At 38.2% G+C, this 25,728-nt stretch overlaps 1 protein-coding gene across 1 annotated transcript in view; it reads left to right on the plus strand.

The window, feature by feature from the left end:
* Positions 1-25,728, plus strand: part of eys (eyes shut homolog) — a 150,420-nt gene that overhangs the window by 61,281 nt on the left and 63,411 nt on the right. The window contains 9 exon segments of the mRNA XM_029449390.1: positions 476-735; positions 12,626-12,722; positions 13,167-13,274; positions 14,689-14,834; positions 20,324-20,495; positions 20,810-20,888; positions 21,319-21,518; positions 24,628-24,752; positions 25,334-25,458. Coding sequence (XP_029305250.1) covers positions 476-735; positions 12,626-12,722; positions 13,167-13,274; positions 14,689-14,834; positions 20,324-20,495; positions 20,810-20,888; positions 21,319-21,518; positions 24,628-24,752; positions 25,334-25,458 — 1,312 coding nt within the window.

Consider the following 25,728-nt stretch of genomic DNA (forward strand, 5'->3'; position numbering starts at 1 on the left):
GTGGAATATTCACCTGCCCTTAAGAGCAGATACTTCAGAAATCTCTGCTTCTCTGTCCCCATCTCACTCTCTGTTTGTGTCTAGCACATTTCCATTTAATCCCCACGCGGCGCTCTAACCTCCTGTGTCCTACATTCATCTGTCCAGAATTAAAAGCTGCTCTGTACAGTAGTTCAATTAACCTTTAAATTCCCTGCGCCGTCTCACAAAAAGATCCAGCAGTGCTGTGCCAATACATGGCCATACTTGTATGCAGAAAATGTATCTTGAGGATCATTTCTACTACAGTGGTAGTTAATCTGTAGCACCCCACAGTACCGATGCTATTTTAATTTTTAGCACGATTGTTCCAGAGTGAATGACAGCCAGAACCATTCGAAAACTACTAAATAAGTTGTTTATTTATTTAGGATTCATTTTAATGTATTCCAAAATGACCTCTACAGTGCCTTGTCTCCTCTCTGGTGTATCCAAGGTGTTTGTGCTCGCCAGGCTGGACAGGTGTGGACTGTGCAGAGGACGTGGATGAGTGTGATTCCGGGCCCTGTCTAAATGGAGCTCAGTGTCAGGAGTCAGATGTACCTGGGGAGTTTTCCTGCACCTGTCCCTCCTTCTTCAGTGGACCCTTGTGCAACCAGCCTTATGACCCCTGCGACCCCCTTCACAATCCGTGCCTGCACGACTCCACCTGCCTGACACGCTCCAATGGAACAGCCTTCTGCAGATGCCCAGCTGGTGAGCGAACACACCGCCGCATCCTCATACTAATAGTGGGGGTTTTTTCAGCCCACTTTTCGAGAGTTACTACACCATTTTGTTCAAAAGGGTTACTGAACGTAGACAACCTGCACAGCTTAAGTACTTTGAAAATTACTAAAAAAAATAACAAGCTATATATATATATATATATATATATATATATATATATAAGATCATAGATTTCCAGCAAAGAAGATGAAACATACTCCTGTCACAGTTAAGCGTGCATCGTTTGTATCTCCTCTGTGAAATGTATGAGGTTTTCCAAAATGGTACAATATCTATAGAGACTTGTGCATGAATCATATGTTGTACTGTACTTCTGACACCTGGGAAACAAAAGTGAAGGTTCTTTCCTAAAGGGATCATTTGAATTGATTAAAAATGCTTTTAAAACATTTTTTTATTGATTTGATACAAACAATATATATATATATATATATATATATTTTTGTGCTGGTTTTGAATAGTCGTAGCTGAGACCTGCACCATAAAGTGGTTTGTTAAGATCACATTGTCTTGCATTTAATGCAGTACCGTTTTCCCAGGATTTTCACATATCTTTCCATTCCACTTTTCACAAAGAGTGATCAACAAAGCCAGCCAAGGGTGACATTTGGCCTTTTTACTCCTTATGAAAAGATCTTGCCTACTGCTTTATCCTGGTTTAATTTCCCCTGATGACCAACGCTAGTTAAACCCAGTGGTGGCCGGGTTGTTCTCTTTACAGTACACGGTGAATCAGCTGCTAGTGTGCTACACACTGAGCTGTATCCTCATTGTGAATGCATATGATAATTATTCATAGAAACAATACCTTGCTGTACTTGGCCAAGACCCAGATTAAAATCAACATCAGCCTTTTGTTCAATCAAGTGATGATATATAGTCTATATTTTTTAAACCCTACATAACATAAAGCTCACAGTAGGTTGTTTTGGATACAGCATATGAGCCTAATGTGTGTTTGTCAGCACTTAATACATTTGACATGTGATTGCAAACAATTCCTGGTTCAATAGTTCTTTCCTTTTTGCGTGAGACCCATAAGAATGAAATGACAAGTTTTCACGGTAAAAGAGATTATTAAAAAACAAAATCAATAGTAACAATTCAGCACTCCTGAAAGTCAAATTCACTTCTCGACTGTCTGTTCTTATGCTCAGTATGGACATATTCTTTATTTGAAATATTATGCAAAAATATGGTTAAATATATGTCGTAGCTTGTGTTGTGGACTGTCCAGAGCAGAACGTTCATCAGTAAGCCCTCTGATAGCCAAGGAGTTATAAATGATTTAGTGTTTTAACATTTAAACTTATCAGTGTGTCGGTGAAGATGCTATAGGTTTGTGCTGTACCTAATGGCTCTATCAGCTCCGAGATGAAAAGATGTTACCAGATATAAATAGAGCGACTGGGTTCGTTTCAGAAAGCTTCCTTGGAGAGGAATAGGAAATTAGGTGCTGGCTGCATACATTACACCGAGAGCTTTGTGTGAGGCTTGGTCGTCTTCACTTCACACAAGTATTGTGACTCACTGCTCTCCATTATTATTCCCCATAAATCCATCGTACATAGCTACTACTCAACAAATGCGGAGCTGTTGTACGTTCCGTGGATTGATCCCAGTGCAGCAATTTTACAGACTTGTTATTTACCATTCAATGTAGGTTATTTGTCAAAATATTATGTCGGCCTTACACTATTCCCAGGCCTAATTAAATTGGAATCTGTCTGCCAGATTTACTGCTATAAGCAAATATCATCCCACACACTAAGGATGGACACCACACAGTAAACATTATCAAGGTTAACTTGTAATAAAATCATTGCAAACTAGCCAGTTTGCCCGTGGCTTTTAGCTGTGCTTATTTGCATGGTGTGTGTGTGGTAGAAGTGCAGGGTATGGAAATTAACACAAATTAAGGAGATGGGGTTTGATGTGTTTTTATGACATGAAATCGCAAATGTCTCAGTCAAAGACATTGGTTGTGTATTGGCACAAAATGCAGTATGGCAGCAGTGTGTACGAGCTCATGGCCAACACAGAAATGTATTACAATTCAAAACCTCTCATTTGCCTTAAGATACTGTCTCTGAGTAATGAAATGAAAACATTATGGTGTGCAGCCCAAATGTCACATGGTACACATTCCAACTGCAGCTTAGTTTAGCCACACTGAAATACAAACACTGTATATATGGGCACAGTTGGAAATCATGGCAGCTGCACCATGGTAAGATATGCCTCAGGGTAGACATGAAGGCTTGTGCTGTTAACGAGGCTGTATTATGGAATACATCCGTTGTCTAGACACAGGGTGTTTTTTGTAGCTAGAGGTGTTATTGAACTGCGGTTGAAACATGAAGCTGGTATTGATGACAATGCATCGTTTAAACAATTTAGATGTTTCGATTCGCTGTGTCAAGGGAGATGGTTGGTCAGCAATGTATATTGTTATGAGTGTATATGTCAGCGGACAAGTAACAAGAAATTGAGGTATTGATCTGGCAAAGATATGTTTGAGATAATTAAGTGTTGCCGCTACATAGGTTGTCCACTAGAGAGCACTGACGGTGGAACTTAAAAATGTCCTGCTCAGGATATATTTGGTTGAGTTCTTTATCGAAAATATTTGGGTATGTTATTCTTATGTCAAAATATATTCGCCAATATATCATTGCTTGATTTCTGTAACTTAAAAAAAATGGAGTATCGGTATCTCTATTTTATATTCTGCAAAATTGGATTGTAAAAGTACTTGACCTTTGATGAAAACTGACAATGTTACCAGTGTGCTTATTGGAATAAGCACAATAGTCATAACCATTAGTCACACAAATAGGAAAGAACCTCATTTAGCTTAACTATTACATGTTGTTTGTAAAAACTTGCATGCTACTTTTTTAGCTTATTGTGAACTGAAGAGGCGCTGGTTTGTATTGTGAAGATGCCCAGGAGACGACAGTAATAGTCTGATAGTGGATTTTCACTGTCAAACCTTTTTAATAGCCTGTCTTCTGGCAATATCTAATGGCAGTTGACAGGAGTCTTTCATTAAAGTTAAGCACTTTCACAGTGGCTTTAATGATCATTTTTTTCAAACCTGCTGAACTGTGTGTAGTGTTCTCAAGCTAAGCGTGCGGCCACACTTTGCCAGACTATCAGTATAAAAAAAAGGGTGATGTGGCAACTTCAGTGTCAGTCAGTTCAACAGGAACTAAAAGGCAGCCATTAGGAGGTGCCTACTGGGAGTAGAATTAAAGGGATTTGTAAAACACTTGCCACAATGGAAAAGAGTTTTGTTGAGTGGTGTACCGTTTGAACCTGGAGACCTGAATAAAACCAGAGACAGCTGAGGGAATCATCTTAAAAGAAAAATATATAAGGAAGGCCGTTGTCATCTCTTGATTGTAGAGGGCTCCTGTAGGAGGTTTTTATTCTTCCAGCAGTGACTCTCCGCTGAGGCTTTGGCCAGGAGGCCTAAGTCATCTTGCCTGACCAGCACAGATGTTCCACTTTCCTCTTAATGAGGAGCCTCAGCAGGGAGTGCCAAACCTGATAGAAGAGCAACCTGAAAATGGGAGAGTTAGGGTAGAGGTTGGGGTGAGGGTTGCTGGCCGACAACCACAACAAATGAAACAAACACGAATAGCATCACTCACCACAGATCGCGGTACAAGGTAGAGTAACAACAGATTCTGAGTCCTGCACACAATCTATACTGTGGGCTTGGGTGTCCTTGCTCAGTTTGCTGAGCAGAGAACAGTGTGCACATTTAAGCTGCAGAATCCTGGGTCTAGTACCTTTTTGTTTCCAGTCCTCAAAATACATCCACTTAGACAAAACAAAATAGTTTTTCTTTTAATTGAATTTAGAATGTTAAAGCTTTTTGGTAAAATAATAAAATGCTTCCCCTAAATGTAAATGGACAAAGACCTTGATGTCAAAGCCACAAATAGTTGGTGTTAAAATATGTGTACACTATTAGTTCTCACAGTACTGCAAATCCAAGGACCTTGTTTTGATCAGCAATTATATTTGTTATAGTCGACATCGCTGCCTCAAAATGTGTTTACGGTACACAAATAATCCATCACACATGGATATGGAAACACAAAAGTCAATCTAATGCAATGATACAAAATGTAACTTTAGGCATTCATTTATTTTTTGGAAAAGGAAGGCAGATAAAATGGCATGATGTGATTCGTACTGCTTTGGGGTTTTATCCCAGATATAGTAAAACAGAAGATATTTCAAAACATTATTTAGTATTACCTTGTAATGAGAGACTACAGACTCAGAGTTTAGCTTTGCAAGATATACAATTGCTTATTGATAATTAATAATAACATTTAATGTTTGGAAACTGTTAGTTTGCAGAAAAGCAATAACAAAGTGTATGAAAGTAATAATGTCTTTTACACAATGGAAAGAACACCAAATGACTATAGCACTTAATGTTTTAGATTTATAAAAGACTTTACAATATGTTACAATATTTCCATCTGTATTAGAGTGCCCATTACTACCTTTTCATTTGCTTTGGGGTTGACCTATTTCAGTGTTAAAAGTGAGCTATTTGACCAGGGGACAATGGGCTTGCCTCTGGAGTCGAGGAATATGATTCTTGCGGTGAGTGAATTAGTTTAGAAACATTGTGTGGTCCCTTTACATGCAAAACCCATTTGGTCTCCATGGCTGAGAATATCCCCAGAGGTGTTCCTGCCAGATGGAGAACAAACCCCTTTATTTGCATGGCATGCTACACTAGCCTTCACCTTCCACAAGATTGAGATTGTGTCCTACCAAACAGTTGGTTAATGAGCTGCTGTGAAGCTGTGCCAACATGAGAGCTGACACATACCTAACATGATATTAAAAAAGATGTGTTGAGATCGTGTGTTACCAAAGATGTGTTGAAAAGGTCTGTCTCTGCTGCATTCATTTTAAGTGATTACTCTTTTTTATCGAGGAAGTACAGAATATGACTTATAGTAGGAAGTGCTTTAATTTATAAACCATCTGCCCTGGCAGATGTATGTGAAATATCACTGGCCTTTTTTTTTTTTGTCTCGGTATAGTAATAAAGAAACATAATGCACTTTAACTTTTAAAATACTAAATACATAGTTTGTTTTGTGTTTTATAATATAATATTCAAGATTAACAAGATTTAGTTTATCATTCTAATCATATACATTTATTTTATGTAAGCCACATTTACTGTCTTTCTTCATATTAGTCCATAATATTATTATTATTCTTCTTATTATTATTATTATTAATAATGTAAGGAGAGAATTTCCACACTGAGATTTAAAGTCTATTTTACAGGCAGACATAGCAATGGCATGTAGAATAAAGAAGGTACACATAACAATAAAACAAATAAACTTATGCTTTATGTAACTAAATCAATACATTTCCATTTCTCCACATAGTACAATAACTGAGATCAAAGATATTTCAAAGAAATCTCTCTTAAAGCAACAATAGTCCATGACTGTATTTAAGCAAAGTTCATAGCATTTAAATCACAGCTCCATGGAGAACTAGTATCGAGTCTAATATTCTGAAAGTGAAGGCACACAGAGAGGCAACAAAATATTAAAATGTAGCAGGTGTTCGGTCTCAGTATGAGGGCGTGCTCCTTCAGTGAGCAAAGGTCTCAGCATGCTAGTGATATTCCATTGCTGAGGGCAAAAGGTGGTTCTTTTCTTCTATTTTAGCTTTGAGACCTCTGTTTCCAGCCCGGACAACCGCTGCATCAAAAATAGGGTAGAAAAAAGCATCAATGAGCAAATAGTAGTATCAGCGGTTTAGCCTTTTTAAAAATTCTCAGCCATTAGTAGCTTCTAGCATATTGGTGTTTAACCCCTGAATGCTTCACAGCAGGTAAATACACCCAAATGCTCTCTATATAAACCGGTGGAGACTGGCTACTGTGCTGACAGAATATACTCGTTTTATGTAGCATAGCCAAGGGCAAGGATTTAATTTCAGATGTTGGGGGACACAATGAAGTCAGGGAGTCTACTTTATATTAATACATAGTTCCAGTTATAGAGAATTGACATTTTTTTAGTTACCAAATATCATTATTTGCCTTATTATCTTTATGTTTAATTAATATTTTAAGGAATATATCATTATATACACATTGTTTATTAAAAACAGTTTTCTTTTTTTTCAAGCACTTATTGCCGTCTGCTGTTTGCAAAGCTGACAGGCCATGTAGAGCCCCAGCAAGCTCCAACAATCAATGGCTAAAGCCACCCTGTGTGTAGGCTGAGAGGCAAAACTCAGTCACCAAAGCGCACACTGCAGCTCATGGAGCTTATTGCTGTAACAGTGCAACAGCGACCTAAATGAGTGTATCTGGATTTGTATCAAGTCAGAGTACTTTTTCAGTGTGACAGTGGGCGATAGAGGACACTGTTAAGAGAGGAAGTTGTACATTTTGTAGAAATTGTAACTAAAGAAACCTGGAATTTTGAAAAAAGCCAGAATCATGTCTTGTACATTTCCTAGTGGAAACTATGACCTTAAAGGTGCAATGTGTAATGCCTGGCCACAATACGGAACAGCATTCAACCTCTACTACTGGGTACAATACAATCTACATTTACTGTCATCAGTTATAAAGATAAAAACAAAAAAACTCTACTAACTAACCATGTAATGGAAGTGGCTGTCTTTAGTGCAGACCTGCAATACAACACGCCTGCACCCAGGCTGTTCCACATGGCTGTTTTCAGTTCTTCTCCTTTAAACATTTATCAGATTTCCGGTTCTATGGTATACATGCTTTTACACGTACACCACAGTGGTTGATCATTACATCAGGGGTATGCTGTGAGCATTGTTTAAGCTATAGAGTAGCTGTGGTGAAAGAGGTGAGCGGCTACATTTCTACATGATGTATAAAAAAATAGGCCTGGTTCTGCAATACAGTTAACACATTTTAAATAAACTTGATGTTTAATCATTGTGTGCCTTCATTAGCAATGCTGAGGAGGTGGTCCAGGTGTGTAGCTGTGGGGTAAATTGGCTGTTTACATGCAAAGAGGTCTCCATTCTTAATCTATTAATTCAAGTAACCTAGTTTTTGGTCAGTGCATTCAAAGGTCTCACAAGCATTATGTACCCCCTAATTATGAGAGACACAGCTCTGATTACTAATTTGATATCTGGTTTGTCTGCCCATTTATATTTGTTTTGTAGTTTTAACTTTAGCTTTAACTTTAGTTGTTAATTATTTGTTGCACAGGATTGAGGATGTGTCTGTCATTGCCAGATGTGTCTCTTTTTACATACAAGTCAAGAACTGACAGCTATAAGACCGTTTCCTTTTCATCCAGAAGAATGTTTTTATGTTTGGTAAAAAAAAATATGAAGTGCCAGAGATGTTCAACCTCAAAGGAACTTGGTTGTGCTCACTGAATTTCATGGCAATCTGCCCCGTTTCTTGATAGTGATGCATTGCATGGAAGAATTAGCACAATCTCCCCTGTTATTACGCACGAGACCATAGCCCCTGATATTTTCAGTGCTCAAAGCATTAATTCATCATCTGTAAACCATCATACCCCTAAACGTTTTATTATTAGATTCTGTCTCTCATCTCATATTTCATCTCCACCTTATCATATGACCCTCAAGAAAACCATGTGTATGAACTATTCATGAGGTGAGCTCACATTCTGTTTATATAGATACCAGTTTATGTGTGGGATATGGAGTACAGTATTTTTACATCTGGTCCCTTTGGTGTTTCATAAAATTGCCCCGATGAAGGTGTTAGTGTATGGTTGGAGGTGAAAGCTTTAAAACTCCCATGGTCCAGTTTTGATGATTCTTGGAAGGATTTGTGCAGTGTGTTGTTATAAAAAAAAAAACACATTGCGCTGATCAAAGAGGCGCAATCATATAAGATCAAAATGTCAAGATTTGAAGGACCAGAACTCAACACAGACAGAAAACTTAGAATGATGATGTGTTTTGGTTTCAGCATGAAAATAGTACACAGATTAAGCGTTCAGTGACGTCTGAGATTTGAGGTACCGCCTGACAACCCACTGATGACACCACAGACAAAGACCGTAATCTACATTGCACAAGTGGAGGGTAATATAATTTCAAATGAACCCCCTTTTGAGGAATTGTTACATCAGACTGTCAGCAACTTTGATAAGAAGACTATAGTCTCCGATGTAGCAGTCCAGACAAAATTCACACTTTAAAATGAAGACATCACTCATATTTCAATTGAAACGTCCATCAAAGTGGGTTCGCTATCCGCTGAGGATTACCTACAATTTCTTCTCCTCGGAGACATTCGCTGGCAGTGCTCACATACAGAAGCTCCAGCCAGATGATGGAATGACTACGTACATGCGCGCCTTTGGTATCCCTCTCTGTACTCTGTCAAGAAGAAGCATCCAGTCACTGCTCAGTGGCAGAAGATACATTACATTGCGGTGACATTCGAAATAGTCCCTGAGGTGCTCCACCATTGCTTTGACTGACAGACCAGCTTGGGAAACCTGTGCTGTCCCATAATTCACCGAATGCTCTGTGGTCTCTGTTGTCTCATGGATTCCCTCTCATTCTCACGTCCCAAGATGCACAGAGCTGCATCGGTGTCGCTGTCGTACTTTCTATTTTTTTTTCTCTAATTCTATTGGCAACTCTTCACTTTAAACATATACAATATTGTTTATTCAGCTGATTATAAATGGGTGTTGCTCGAAGAGCTCCATTCAGTTAATAAGCCATTTTTTATTTAACACTTAATATTCGATAGTACAGACCTTCATCTGGCTGAATAGCAAAGCACACATAATGGCTTACAATTTGCTGCATCTATTTAAAATGTATGATTTATATAATTGTCTGCCATTTGTTGTTAACAGTTTGAAAGCACTGAAATTACAAAAATAAATATTGCTCTTATAATTTTACTATTATATTATTAACATAATATGAAAAATGTCTTCATATTTAACCTCGCTAGGATTGACATTTTAACATTTGCAATATTAAACTACTTGTTTGATGCTTATGTTTTATGTTCTATTATTCACTGTCATGTATTGTGTTGATGTTATTTTAATATTCTTTTTTTTCTTTTGTGCAAAAACAATTCATCGAGGGGCTTTAAAGGTTTCATTCATGTGCTGTTAATTATAAATCTCACCATTGTTAATACACGTTCTTTCAGATGACAATTTATATGTACATGAGCCAAACTCCATTATAGTTCAAATATATATGACTCTTAATTTCAGTGAGAAAAACATAATGAGACGAGGAAACAATAGCAGCAAGACACTCATTATAAGATAGTTTTTGTTTTTAACACTTTCTTTTATGCGTGTATTTACCTTTAATTATGTTGGCAGATGGTGCTCTGCAGGGACAACACAGTTAGTAGTCTGTGGAGGTCTGAGCTCAGAGTTTTAAAGAGAATAGTAGAATTGTACAGGAAATGCTATCTCTATCATTACTCGTACCACGACAGTCTTAGAACGTTGAAAGAAAAGGTATGGAAGCAAATGGTGGCCATAAAGAATCGATAAGCTCGGCTTGATTGCTTTTCCTTGTTGTCCTGGATGCTTAGTTCTGAATGTCACATCTTTGACTTGACGTTTAGAATTAAAACTATTGAATTTGAGCAGTTTAAAAAAGTGTTTGAATATCACATACTTTTCTTTTTTTTTTTTTTTCTATCTGAATTTGTGAACCTAATAAATGGATATAAACTGGATTTAAATCAAATCAAATCAAATGTATTTATATAGCCCAATATCACAAATTATACATTTGTCTCAGTGTGCTTTACAGACTGTACAGCATACGACACCCTCTGTCCTTTGACCCTCGCATCGCACAAGGAAAAACTTCCTAAAAGAAACCCCATAATTAAATTAAAGGGGCAACCTGCCACATGAGACACAGAAACTCCGGGGATGATGCCCCAGATGCTGAGTTAGTAACATACATTCACATAAATGCATACAGATAGAGAGGGAGAAGAAGAGAGGGAGAGAGGAAGAGAGCAGGGAGGTGTCCCCCGGCATTCTAAGCCTATAGCAGCATAACTAGGGGCTGATCCAAGGCAAACCTGAGCCAGCCCTAACTATAAGCTTTATCAAAAAGGAAAGTATTTAGCCTACTCTTAAATGTGGAGAGGGTGTCTGCCTCCCGAACACCAACTGGAAGCTGGTTCCACTGGAGAGGAGCTTGATAGCTGAAGGCTCTGGCTCCCATTGTACTCTTAGAGACTCTAGGAACTACAAGTCACCCTGCAGTCTGGGAGCGCAATGCTCTTGTTGGTTTATAATGTACTATGAGATCTTTAAGATATGCTGAAGCCTGACCGTTAATTGCTTTGTAAGTCAGGAGAAGGATTTTGAATTCTATTCTGTATTTTACCGGGAGCCAATGCAGAGCAGCTAATACAGGAGTAACATGATCCCTGTTTCCTAGTTCTTGTCAATACACGTGCCGCTGCATTTTGGATCAACTAAAGAGTCTTAAGCGACTTTTTGGGACAACCTGATAACAATGAGTTGCAGTAATCCAGCCTTGAAGTAACAAATGCATGGACTAGTTGTTCTGCATCATTTTGAGACAGGACGTGTCTTATTTTTGCAATGTTACGTAGATGAAAGAAGGCAGTCCTTGAGATTTGTTTTATGTGGGAGTTAAAAGACAGATCCTGATCAAAGATGACGCCAAGATTCCTTACAGTGGTGCTGGAGGCCAAATTAATGCCATCCAGAGCTTCTATGTCATTAGAAAATTTAAGAAAGAAAAAAAATGTAACTTAATATTTTCTTTTTTTTTTGGTATAGACGAGCAAACATTCACAAGACATTTTATCGTCCCTTATACGTTTTTCTTTTTTAAACATGAAAGGCAAAAATAAAAATCAGGAATGACTATTAGAAAAGAAAGACTGAATTTAAGATTCTATACCCCAATAACATTTACATATACCGATCACATCTCTCCATATTTACCCTTTTATACATATGTTTTAACCATGTACATACACACACACATACGCATACACATAAATAAATAAAAAGCACAACTTTAAAATTAATATTGGAAATTTAAATGTGGGAATTCAGACCACATTAAATGATTAGAATAGATTAAAAGATAGACGGTTTCCAAACTAAATATTTTAGTGCCATAAATTCAGTCGTATTTAAATTTTAAAATATTTTGTAGTTTTTCTCAATTAGGTGCTTAAATAAATCTGGTCTTTATGGCCATTATTTGCTTCCATTCAATGGTGCAGAAGTGTTTAATTTATTATTATTTTTTTACTTTATAAAACCAAGTCTGTTAGTAGAAAACATCATATGGACCAGACCAAGCACCAGAGGAATACCTCCGACAGGCAGAACATTACCAGCTCCCAAGGCTGCCTTCAAAAGTACAACAAACATCCATGCTGATCTGCTTAGCCATCCTGCCCCTCAGTCCCCTAATGAACGAGGACAAAAGAGCTCTTGGGTTTAGCCTCTCCCTCTTACCCTAACTTAACGCTTTCTCTAACACACAGAGACACATATGCACAGTGGCGCACACAGCCACACACCTCCCAAACCCCAAACCACCAACCCTCAGACCAATCTGTCTGTGGCACTAAAGTATTATTAGACTTACACACTCTCAAAGGGGAAGCAGTGAGTGTTGAGAGCTGGAAGATGAGATATGCTACAGGGGCTACTAGTTCCATTAAAATGGCATTCACTGGGGTCTTTGTTATCATCGGTCCTGACGTTTTTCAAGATCTAGTGGGGCTTGCTGATCCATGACCATCTCATCTATCTTCTAGGATTTGAAGGAAGTTGGTGTGAAATGGACACCAATGAGTGTAGCTCAAATCCATGCCAAAACCAGGGCGACTGTGTGGACCAGGTCAACAGCTACAGGTAAAGAAAAGAGTGTTATCCATAACCCGCTTTTCATTTTCTTAGGAGGCACGAAAATGTCAGACTTCTCAGTGATGGACCTTTAAACATTGGTAAATCCAGAGTAAAGATACCAGTAACCTTTGTTACACTTCGTACACTGAACTAATGGATTTGCTCTGAGTGTGTGACCTTATTTATGAAACACATCTGGTTGAAATGAGGTCAAATTGTTAACAAAAACATCTGCCTTATTTGCTCTTGTCATGCAGCCCTTGCGTCTAAACAATCCATGCCTTTGCCACTGTACTGTATGTGCAATCACACTAAATTAGATGTGTAATTAACATCATTACATTTCTATAGATTCTTTTCTGCTTTGTGCATGTGTCAATAGGAAACTGATAGATCTTATATTTTCCATCTGAGACAAAATATCAATATTATTGATTTCTTTCTATCCAGCTGTGATTGTAAGATGGGATTTTCTGGTCTTCACTGTGAGGAAGACATCAATGAGTGCACCTCTATCCCTTGCCACAACTCTGCCATTTGTCAAGACCTCGTGAACAAGTAAGTATAAATGCGGCTAACTAATTGTTTCAACGTTGCTCCTGAGCCTTTAATTATTGCGCACTTTTAAAAATTTGCACATATCTGTAAAGTGCAGTCAGCATTACTTTGTGCCTTTTTTGTTTTAGTAGGCAAATGAAAAAAGACGCTCTCCAAAGAAAACGCACGGGGTTGTGGCGTTCCGGTTTATATAACAAGGCTGTCTTCATCCTTGACACACATAAGCTGCTATTCTAAAGACAGAGAGCGAATTCAGCAGGAACACATCATGTATCTAGATTGGGCTTTACTCCACTGGTGCTTCTCTCTGCTGTGCTTAATGGGAGCCCCGGGGCTTTCAGGCTTAGTCGGACAGATGGGTAGCAAAGTCCCAGGGCCAATTTGAGTCCTAAATGGTTTGTTTCCAGTTTGTCTCCCGTCATGATTTCGCTCCCATGTGACCTAGCCCTGCTCAGAGCACTCCCCTGATTGCACAGTCCAGGGAGTTCACATCAGGTGTGTTTTAACCTCGCTGCCCACCACAAACTCTGCACACGCTGCTATCTCCGTCTGCCTGACCCAACAAGCCAAACAAGTCTATATGTACTGCGGTGATGGATCAGACTCTGCAGTATACCCACTGAGCCCTTGCTGTTTTTCCCTTTTCGTTAGAAACTTTGAGTTTGACTCTGTGAAAGTCGCATAATTTTCTCTCGTCTATGCATGTAGAGGCAAATGCAGGTGAACTAATTATTATTGACAGACGGTAGTGCATCAGAGTGCAATAATGAAAGTGTTAATTGTTCGGACAGTGATGTCTCCGATCAATCCACCATTTTAGAGTTGACATAATTAAGTTCTGTCGTGGCATAATGAATACCATTTATCATATATTCAGAAATGTAATGTGATGTAACTGGTTTACTGATCAAGAGATGTAGTTTAGATTTAGCACAGAGGTATCTAATTACATGTCTTCTTATTATCTCGCTTACAAATAGGATGAGCATCTCCTCTGAGGTGTGCGGTCAGGGGATATTAGACCCACCGACAGCTGCGGAGAGGGATTTGAATTGAGTAAACCGCATTATTGGACAGATGAAGCACTTCCCAGAAGTAATAAGTCATCAAATGTAATTCAAATTGAGTACACACAGTGAAAGTTAATAGCTGTCATATTGTTTTATTTTTTTTAAAGGGTTGCGGTCAGTTTGAAAATGAAAAATGTGTCTTAATATGCGTTTGTCTTGGTGGGTTTGGAAGATGCACACAGTGTTTCTCTGCAAGAGTGTGTTTAGTGAGAAAAATAATTCAGCTTTTTTAAAGTTACAGTAAGAACTAAACACAAATAGAATATGCTATAATTACTGTCTGACACAGTGGTCTCTGGATTTCCCTTTGTTTCCTAATGATTGTGTTATCACATCTTCCTTAGGTTCCACTGCATTTGCCCTCCTGGTTATTTCGGAACGCTGTGTGACCTGGATGTGAATGAGTGTGAAGTTTCACCTTGCCTACACGAGGGCATCTGTATCAACACGCCCGGGGGCTTCAAGTGTGTCTGCCGCCCTGGATACTCAGGTAGCTCTTTTGCCCCAGGTGACATGAAGATCAATATGAGAGTCTAAAAAGCTTATCGCGACTGCTATTCAGGCAACTCTGACACAGATCTGGCTTAGTGTAAAAATAAAAAAACTGTCTCACAATACTTGCTTTTAATTAGCCCGCCTGCATCTGCAAGATACAGTGCCTGCCTTTCAGTAAAGCTAACAAGAGATAAATTCACGTCACCTTTTTTATCCGATGAAAACATCTCAGTGTCGGTTACTTGCCTTTATTTTATTTCATCAGCCTCTTTATTCTCAGAGCGCTATTGTTGTTTTACTTCAATCCATTTGTCTTATTTTCCACTTAGACAGATATCAAGCTATTTTAGCGCGTGTGTGTGCGCACACACATATACACACACTAAAGCCGATTCCTGTCAGGTACTGGGAAGATTAATTTCATTTGTCTTCCACACTGTATCATCAATTTATCCTTCCCCAGTTGAGAAAGGGGGGGAAATCTCTGAGGTATTGCTACTCTGGAGAGCCGAACCTGACACACATGGCCCAATTCCCACAGAAGCAGCTTTTATTATTAGGCCTACGCACAGCATAGTACAAGTCATTACTTTTTCTGTTGCTCTAAGCTCATGTGAGGAAACAGGGTTCCCCAAGAGAGCAAGCGGCAGAGGATTCAGTTTGGATTGGCTCAAACCAACTAGAACTCGTACAAAATATTTGCTCTAGTAACATCTAGTAGCATTGCAACTTTTCACAAGAACACAAACAGGCTTGTGGTGTTACTGCAGCTGTGTGTTGACTTGTTTTTATTCTAGTCTAATAGTAAATTTGCCGTCTTAGAGTAATCCATCTCATCATGTTTGTGCAGCCTGATTGGAATTGATTGAAATGTTATTCTGCTTTGATGGTATGATGCGTCGTCTCTTCTATCACTGAAACTCATTGTGTCACTTGATAGTATTATCATATTATTTGCTTCAGCCATCAGGGAAGTCCAAGGTTGTTTTTTTTGCATATCGAATGCCAACATTCATTTTGAGTGTAACAGTTGAAGCTGCTCACTAATAAATCAGTCTGGCGCTATATCTACTCACTTTCATGGACGCTGTTAAGCTATAATGACTTCATTACCTCCTGCATTGCTATTCATATTGAATTTTCTTTGTGGTTTGTTGTGAGTCAGTGCATCTATATTTTCTATTTTTATACAGATGTGTCTTGCGTTAAATGCTCTACTATTACCTCTCTTCTCTAAACTCATGGTGCATTTAATAAGTGCATAACCTTTTTTTTTTGTTGCTTTGAGAAATAATTGAAGCAAAAAGCCTGAAAATTGTTCTATTCACTTTCTGACACTTCTGCCAGCTTGTATAATAATGTTACACCTTTCTAAAAGTCTCTATGACCCACTTACGGGGTAGACAGATTAAAGCTGCTTTTTTATCTTTATCTTTTTGTGTGTCAATCGGAATCACTTGTTCAATAACAGCCTTAAGTTATAGCTTTAACCTAATCACATGCTTAATTTCTATATACAATGTCATTTTGTTCTCCAATGTGTCATATTGTCAAACACTTTAAAACACTGCATCTTACGCTGTAAAACAGTCTTGGCAGCTAGCATAGATCTCAGCTGTCCAACAATTATTGAGGATGTTTCGTCTAAAAGGCTCTGCAATCACAGTAATATATTATTTAACTGTACATAGGCGCCGTGATGTGTGCTGAGGTCAGAAGTCATTACAGCGACATGATTAATGGGTAATCTTGTTTATATAAATCAGGGATTAAGCACACTATTTGTCACCTTCTGTTTCCTCTTCTTCACCCATCATTAAGGAGCACGTTCCCTTGAGTGATGGTACAGTGCAATCAGCACATTGTTGCACCTTCCTCAGTCAGCACATTGTCGGATGATGATGTTCTGGTCTTCGCAGTGCTGTCTTTTGCCGGGTGAACTTGATGAATAATATCTTGTCATTATTTCTTTCCTATCCACTGAGCATTTACCGAGATCTGTTGCTTTAGAGATGTAGTGTACATTTAAAAATAAATAAATAATGGAATTTATTTGAGCACGTGTGCTCCCGTTGTCCCCGTGTTTGTACACGTCTGCCGTGAATGAAATGCTAACAAAATGAGTAATGATGGGTCAGTCGTCATTTTTCATCTCTCGATTTGCTGGACATTTTTAGGGTGATAGATAATCATTTTACCACTTTGGTGAAAAACTGAATGTTTTAGAATTGGCTACAATACATAATTCATAATTCCTCAGCAAAACAAGTCACTTGTGTGGATCTCTCTGAAGCAGTACCTAGTGTCATTTTGACTACTATAACTCAGCGTGTTTTCACATCTTGTGTTCTGATTTGTTGGCAGAAGGGAGACTAATTTTGACACTTTGTGTTATCTGGCGTTTCCTTCACGGCTTGAACTCTCCCCTCCCCTCTTCTTCTCTGATCTCATTGCTATTTCCGTGAGGTCTGCATAAATAATGAATATCATCAACTCTCTGTGTACAGCTGACTTACTTAGGGAATCTTCAGAGTTATCTTAGATGGACGGTAAAGATATAATTGTTTTGAGGATAATATACGTGTTCCTTTTGAGTCAGCACATGTGGTGCTGTACCGTTTGTATGGAGGAGCCTTAATAGACATGGTACTGTGTAGGCACAGCTGTGAGGATATACAGTAATTACAGTATGTGACACACTTTTCCATTAGTTCAGTGCTGCACTTCACTGAGTCAGGTACATTGACTTTGTTGCAGCCTGTGCCGTTTTTTTTTTTCCCTCTTTATTTAACCAGGTTTGTCCCATTGAGATAAATGATCTCTTTTATAACGAAGACCAGGCCAAGAATAGCAGCACACAGAGTTTCAACAATTAACGTAAAAGCACACAGATTTGAGTACATTAAAATGATCAAATACAACATTTGGACATCCTGAACAAAATAGATTTCACTATAGTTTTAAACTCGGTTACTACTGTACCTTTTGAATTTAAGATTAATCTGTAGATTGTTCCATGCAGGGTGCAGAACATCTTTTGGTTAGCTAAGCTTGTATAATGTATAAAGTCTTACTGATTCATTTAGTTAAATATAGTTAAAAATGAAGGTGTTTTTAAAGGGTGAGTTAAAAACAAACACATTTCACACTTTGCTTTAGTGGCACATTGCTACGCAGGTATCTCTGGTTCTATTTGCCCAGGTTTTGAGATATCTATTTCTATTATCCAAACATCATGGAGGAAATAATCGGGACACTTTTTATGGAACAATTTTGGTTAAACTAGCCCTTTGAAGATGTCATGCATCTTTATATTAGAGAAACAATTTAATTTTATCATCTGTTTATTATTACTTCAATGTACTACACTTTCTATTAGCACTCTACCATCAGTGGGAAACACAAACAAAGAAAGTGGATTATCACTTTATTTCAATGCAGACTAGTTTTTACTGAATTTAAACTTAAGATGTAACCATAAGTCATTGTTTAGGTTAGAGCTACAACTAACCATTTCTCGTCAATAAATTATCAATTAATAAATAAAAATAAATTCCATTTACCCAGAGGCCAACGCCAGTTCAAATCAAATTGCTTATTTTATTTGACCAACAGACTAAAGCCCAGAAATAATCAATTAAAAGTCATCATTTTTTGGGAGAAAAGCAGCAAATTTCCGAAGCTAGAACCAGTGAGTGTTTCGCTTAATAAATGACTTAAACAAGTAATCGATTATCACAACTGTTGGGGATAATTTTTTCTTTCAATCCAATAATTGATTAATACACTAAACACTTCAGCTCTGGTTTAGATATTAGTAAGACAACATTGTTTATACCCGGCAGGAAGACTTTGCCTTTAGTATGTGGTATTAACGGATCATCTGTCATTTTCCAGTTTCTTTAGAGATCTATGTTGATTTACTGCATATAACAAACCGTTTCTGTTCCTAGCCATTAGTCCCACTATCATCAGCCACATAAGCCCGATCCATCTACTAAAAATCAAATAACAGTTTGAACAAGTTCACAAGATATTTAAAACTTGGTTGAAACTTCCAGTAATATTTCCACTCCTTGCTTTGATTCAGTTGCTATTTATGTGGAAGCCAAATACTAATAATTAAAGTTAAAGTGTCAAACAAAATCACACACAAGTTAAAGCCACTTTGAATTTTGTTTCATAGCAAACCGTTTTCATTAAAAACATTCAAGGTATGTGAGCGAGAGGTAACTTGAGGTTAAAGAACCCAGAGTGCTTTAGTGCCATACTCGTACACACAGTACGTTCCTGTTTACCATCCCTGCCAGTCTGTGATCACTTTATATCAAAGGTTACTAAAGAGACCAGATATTAAAAACATGTCATGCTGATGGGGCAGCTTTATCTGGACAGTGTGCTACTTTTAGGAGACAGTGTTTTGGTGGTTTTGCATCTTTTAGTCATTAAACTACAAGTTGTATTCTTAACTTGCTATGTTTTTCAACTAAACTGAGTAATCCACTTAGAAGAAATACAAAAACTAACTCAAAAATGTCATTTTTATTCACAACAATCCCGCTTGTCTTTTGTTCTCCCCTATAGCTAATTTGCTGACTATTACCAATTCAATACTTCTTGACGGACACACATCAAGTCATGTATAGTTTAAAAACTATCTTTGGTTGCACCCACAATAAAAACATGTAAATGTGTCTTATAAAAAAAAGATGATGAGTTGTTGACTGTGATGGATCTCATGTCTCGAGTGCAAGGTCTTTTAATATCATACATATTTAATATTGTTGATTATATAATTGTCCAGTGTGTGGTTTGGCTTTCAACAGTGTAGAGAATGCTGCAGCAGACAGCAACACATTTGTGACGTTATCTTTACATAAAAAGGTCTGTCCTTGAGCAGCTTCGAGTTCCTCCAGATTGCTTGAAGATACTACAACAACAGTATGAATGGGATGAATTCAGAATTAGTCCTGATGAAGGTCACAGTTACAATACAACCTCAAGAATAGATTGATGTCAGCAAAGAAAAAGAAAACATTGACAGTGGGACCTGTGTTCAAAACACATCCTTCAGTTCCATTGAAAATAATGAATGACGCTGACTAAGTAGTATACATCGTCGATGGCATATACAACCCTATTGTTACCATTGAAGGATAAAAGTTATTTTTCTTCCTTTTTTATTATGATCAACAAATTCCATGAAAAGACAACAGAGAAAGAAAGAATTCATCCTGACAGTTCAGTAGATTATCTCCGCCTCAAACCTCCACTAGTTTACAGGAAATATAGGAAAGAGCCGTACTGATGCATTTTGTTCAGTGTTGCATAATTGTCAAAAGTCAGCCTTTTAAAGTCTGTTGTTAGATTTTGGAGGTTTTTGTAAACAGTTTGAGTACTGAAGTACTAAAAAGACATTTCTCCTGTGTTGTCATTATGTTGTTGAATATGTAATGTTTTACTAAAATGTGCTTCATTTCCCAGGGGCACGGTGTGAACTTAACATCGATGAGTGTGTTTCAAACCCGTGCCGAAATCGTGGGAAATGTATCGATGAGCCTAATCGATACCACTGCCTGTGTCCTGATGGCTTTATTGGGCTCAACTGTGAAACCAACATTGATGAATGCATGTCAGCGCCTTGTCTTCATGGGAGGTACAGATTTTTTTTAAACAGAACGACTGCAAATGCAGAGCAGAAATGGCATACAATTATTTTTAATTATAGTGGAGTGGAGAAATATGTCACATGTTGTAAGGAGCTAATGTGATGCGCTTACAGGTTGTCTCAGTGGCCTCTAAATTGCAGTCATTAATTCCCCTGACGAGGAAATAGTCATTCGTTCAAAAGATTATATTTTTCTGCATGAACTGTAAAACAAAATACCTGCACGTATGAATGTGTATTTCGGTTGGCTTTCATACAGTTTGATGAATCGATTCTAACCCTATCTGTTGTGGCCTTCTCAGCTGTACAGATGGAGTATATTCTTACTCCTGTCTTTGTGAATCTGGATGGACAGGCAACAGATGTGAAACAAACATTGACGTGAGTTGAGCTTAATTAATGAAGCTGCTGGGTGTCCACGAGGAATGTCAGGATAATTTAGTAATCTGTGTGTGGCCTTTGGTATCACTAACTCTATTGGCTTTTCTACAAGATAAGTCAATTGAACTACAAGGATCATGTACGCATTGTACAAATACCTGATTAAAAGAAATTGCTTAGTCTAATGCCTAATTGATTCAAGCCACAGCTTGTGCTGGACTCTAGAGATAAAACATTGAGTTGCTTACAAGGTCTCTGTCAGCATTTAGTTTAATAGATCATCGGATCATCTGTTTTCTAACTACTAACTAATTATTCTCACCAAAGTTTTTATTTTTATTTATTTTTACCACATATCATGCATTTTATGGTTGCATCTGTCAAAATAACACTAATTATTGTTAAAGGGTTTTTGTCTTTTTATTTCCAGGACTGTGCTTCCAGTCCCTGTTTGAACGGAGGCTCGTGTGTGGATCTCATTGATAAATATGCATGCTTCTGTCAGGATGGTTACAAAGGGAAAACGTGTGAGATTGATATAGATGTCTGCAAAGACGCCGCTTTTAATGTCTCACTGTGCTTCAATGGAGCCACCTGCGTTGACGGTGAGGGATCCAACTTCACATGCAGGTGAGTAGGTCCACAGTTAAATGTCTTTGACTGCTTTGATGTAACGATACTGAAAGTTTGTCTCTGGATGGAGTCATGTAATACTATTGAGTTGAGTGGAACAACATGCCCTGATGAATTTATGACTCACCTAAAACCAAACATAGCCACAGTTTGATTTTCTAATTGAGCGTTCAGTATAGCCCTCCCTTGAACTGCGATTGTCCAACTATAGTTTAGCAACAGTAACCGACCATGACGGGCCTGGAAAGCAATTGTTTTCTTCCTGCATGCTAGGGTGGTGTCCATAGTGCTGCTCTAAGGGTGCCATGCCATTGTTTTGAAGGCCCATTATTTTGAAACCCCAATAGTCAGAAATATGTCCCGTTGCACTGAAAGCCCATTTGTCCTGTTGTGCTACCCAGTCAGAGGCACAGTATGGCGTGCCATGTCTGAGCCATAGTAGATGGCGAAATCAAGAATGTCAAATGACGTCATTCTGCTTGATCATAAGCCATGTGTTCCTGCGTGTTGCAGGGACAGTGTAATATTGGGATTTCAAAATAATGAGCTAATTTATGTGTTTGATGGGTGGTCTCTTTTTTCTGCCTTTCAAAAACTGACAACAGCAAAAGTGTAAGGTTATGGATATCTTAATGCCTTTTGTCTTTCTTTTCTGAAAAAACAAGGATCTCTTGTTTTAAAATGTATTAAAAAACCTTCAGTGGAAAAAGGGTCACCGTTATCATTATAAACTTCACTGGAGACTGGAAGGCTTGAGGTGTAATTATGGGGGCATGGCTTAGTAAAAGGTCAATATCCAAATAGTGGGTAGTTGTATCAATGGTGAACTGGTAAGATTTGAAAAATACTTCTGAATATGCCTCCTCTTCTGTAAATTGGTGTCAGTGTAACACAAATGTTGCTTGAAAATACATCTTGTGCTTAATGGGACCTTTCGTGTGAGTATAGCTGTTCATTCATATACAGTCGCAGACACAGTCCTCCAGGTTGGTTTCAAGTGAATCATTATTTTTTCATTGCTGACATACTCCCCCTTGAGTGATGAAGTGTATCTGAACACAAGGTGTGTGTATAGTAGTAAGTGTGTGCAGATTTGACACAGCAGCTCCCTGGATGCCTTACAGTTGATTACATTGTCTAACCTTGTGCTGATGTGCTGCTATATGCACAGTGTCATGATTTAATGTATCCTGGACTACTACAACTCCAAATAGGTTGGAGCACTTCACACTGATATATATTGATGCGGTGCAATGTCTACTGCCTTAGCACAGCATTTTTTATGAGGTTTACTTCATTGTAGGCAAATTAATATATTACAGGGATGCGATATAGCGTATGTTGTGCATTCACAGATAAATGTGCGCACTAAGGACAAACAGTGTCCTTCAGTGTCCTGCTGATCTGCAACATGGTGATTGTGCATTGTATGCACTTTTCAGAGCAAAGGATTCTTTTGACCAATATGTTTTATTAGGGGTTTATTTACAGCATTTTACACCGACAAAAACGTTAATACAGATATAGCTGTTGTCTAGTGTTAGAGTGACAGCAGGTTCCAATCATGTGTTGTTGGTGAAGGAGGCTACACTCTTGTTTCCATATACATCACAGACTGGGACTAAAACAATCCCATTAAAAGGTTTTTGGAAAGGCAAGCATGTTTTGTACATCCACATATTATTTATACTTGAATGGAGAGGATTTGGTCAGGCTAACACACCGACTAATATCCTAAAATGTAAAACCAGCCATGCTAAGAATTCTACAATTCATGAAAACAGTGTATTTTATCTGCATGTTATGTGTGAATTGGTTCACATTCAGTGTTGCACCTGTTCGGCTAATGGCCTCAAAACAACTTATTTGCCTATTTCCTGATGTTGTACATGATTAAATCAACTGTGCCTCAGTTTTCAACAGAAGTCAAATTCCCAAAAGATGAAAGCAGGAGTTTGTTAGCATTTACTGAACCCAAAAAAACAATCAGGTTTTTGAATAATATGAGAGTCTGCATTGTTTCTTTCCCATTGTTCTGCTTGTTGCACCTTTTCTGATGTCAAATAATTCCAAAAATGTTCAACGAGTTTACAGTCTGGCGACTGTGAATTGGAAATGTATGCAAGCCAGCAGACCTTGGTCTTCCTTTGGCCTCAGGTAGCTTTGACACATGATCAGACTCATTGTCCATCTGGAAAATGACTGCTCTTCTACAATACTTAAAGCCAGTGGGGATGACATCTGCAGAATAGAGTGGCTCCTCTCTTTGCACAAGGTGTAGCTTTTCCTCCGCAAATCACACAAACTCCACAACAGAAAACCATTACCACACTAAATACTCCCACTTTGTTTACCTGTTGATTGTATGCACTGCTGACTCAATCCACTATGTTTTATGTTCCCTTCAATTAAGGTCTTTAATTTTAAGTTTGCGATCCGTAAACTTAACTCGAGTTGTTTGGTATTGTTTGGAATCAGATAACTTGATTGTCAGAATACAAGCTGAAGAAGGACGACTGGCCTGAAATGTCCTCCAAATTGGAGTGCTGTTGTAGTCTTTCCTTGTCGTTATCATTAACACAGAGAGGGCCATATTCATTAAGTCCAACTCTTGACAAAACAAGGCCCTTTGTTTGAGAGCAGCCCTTTGGCAACATAATCCGTTAACTATGCTGAACAGTGTTTTCTCTCACACATCCTGTGGCAGAACTCCAAAGTACTTTGTCATGGGTGTGTCACTCTTTATCTGTGGATTTGTTGTTGGATTTATTATGAATATTTACCTGACAATTTGCAAGTATGACTAATGCATTGCTGTTCTTTTCTTAGGAGAGCATCCGGATGTGTATCAGTTTAAATCGAACCCTCTTTAGTTTATTGCCTTCTTTTACCGAGTCCACTGCTGTTTATCAATATTCCAAAAACAATTTGTCTGTTTTAAATAATATACTCTGAAATAAGAACCAACAACTGAGTAGAAAAATGTGGTTTTGATAAATAATACAAACAAGCTGTTCTTCCTGATGCAGTGTGTCAGACCCGCAAGACGGAAGTGACAGCGCTGCGAGACAGCCTCACAGTTTGAAAGTATGATATGTTTTCTTAGCTGTCCACCAGGTTTCATGGGGGATTTCTGTGAAGTGGATGTTAACGAATGTTGCTCAGCTCCCTGCCACAACGGTGCCATTTGCCAAGATTTTATTAATAGCTACGTCTGCCACTGCAGGTCAGGTGAGTCACTCAGACATCCTGCAAGTTTCTCAATTTACTTTGAAATGAGACAACCAAAGCATTTTTTCCCCCTTTATAAGGCCTGTTAAAGGAAACCTTTGTGGCTCATGAAAAAGAATACTAAGACGCAGCCGAGACGGCAAGACACTTTTTGAAAGTGAACAGGAACATTTCCCTGTGCCCCAGATGTCAGTTTAACATATGTAAACCATGTTAATACTTAAAGAATGCCCAAATTGGATTGAAATGGGCCACATAAAGCGTCACTAAAGGTTACTGTATTGCCTGCATAGCTTCTGTGCCTTGAAGCCATTCAAAAGTCATCCACTTTTCTCCAGGGAGAAATTTGTAGTCATACAGTACTAAAAAAAGATGATACAACCCAGGCTCATTAAAATGTATGTGGCATCTTACTCTTTAGTGAAAGCCTTTTCTTGTCTTTGTGTGTGTGTGTGTGTGTGTGTGTGAACCCAAAAAGAAGCAAATCAATGTAGGAGAATCTGATTGATATTCACTTCAGAGGGTGGAAGTGGGAGAGCCTGGCCTCACCACGGCACTCTGTGGGCTTTTGTTCCTGGCAGGTTGGACAGGCCTTCACTGTGAGGATGACATTAATGAGTGCCTTCCACAGCCCTGCAACCAGGGGATATGCATTCAGAATGATCCAGGCTATGGCTACACCTGTTTCTGTCATCCTGGATTTGTGGTGAGGCTCCCCACCTTATTCCCTGTTTCCCTGTCTTTTGTGTCTCTCTTGTTTTTGTTAATTTACCTTAACCTTGGTTAACCTTGCTCCCTCAGACCTTGAGTCCTCTCTCGGTTTTAAAAATGTGGCGTTACCTTCTTCTTTGTTGTTTATAGTCTGATTTGTTTATCCCTGTTGTAAAGCAGGTGAATCAGATACATTTCTCTTACAGATAATATGACAACATGTGACATATTTGTATCTAATACTACTTTAAATAAACAATTTACA

Source organism: Cottoperca gobio, chromosome 15 (assembly GCF_900634415.1).
Source record: "Cottoperca gobio chromosome 15, fCotGob3.1, whole genome shotgun sequence".
Taxonomy (NCBI): Eukaryota; Metazoa; Chordata; class Actinopteri; order Perciformes; family Bovichtidae; genus Cottoperca; species Cottoperca gobio.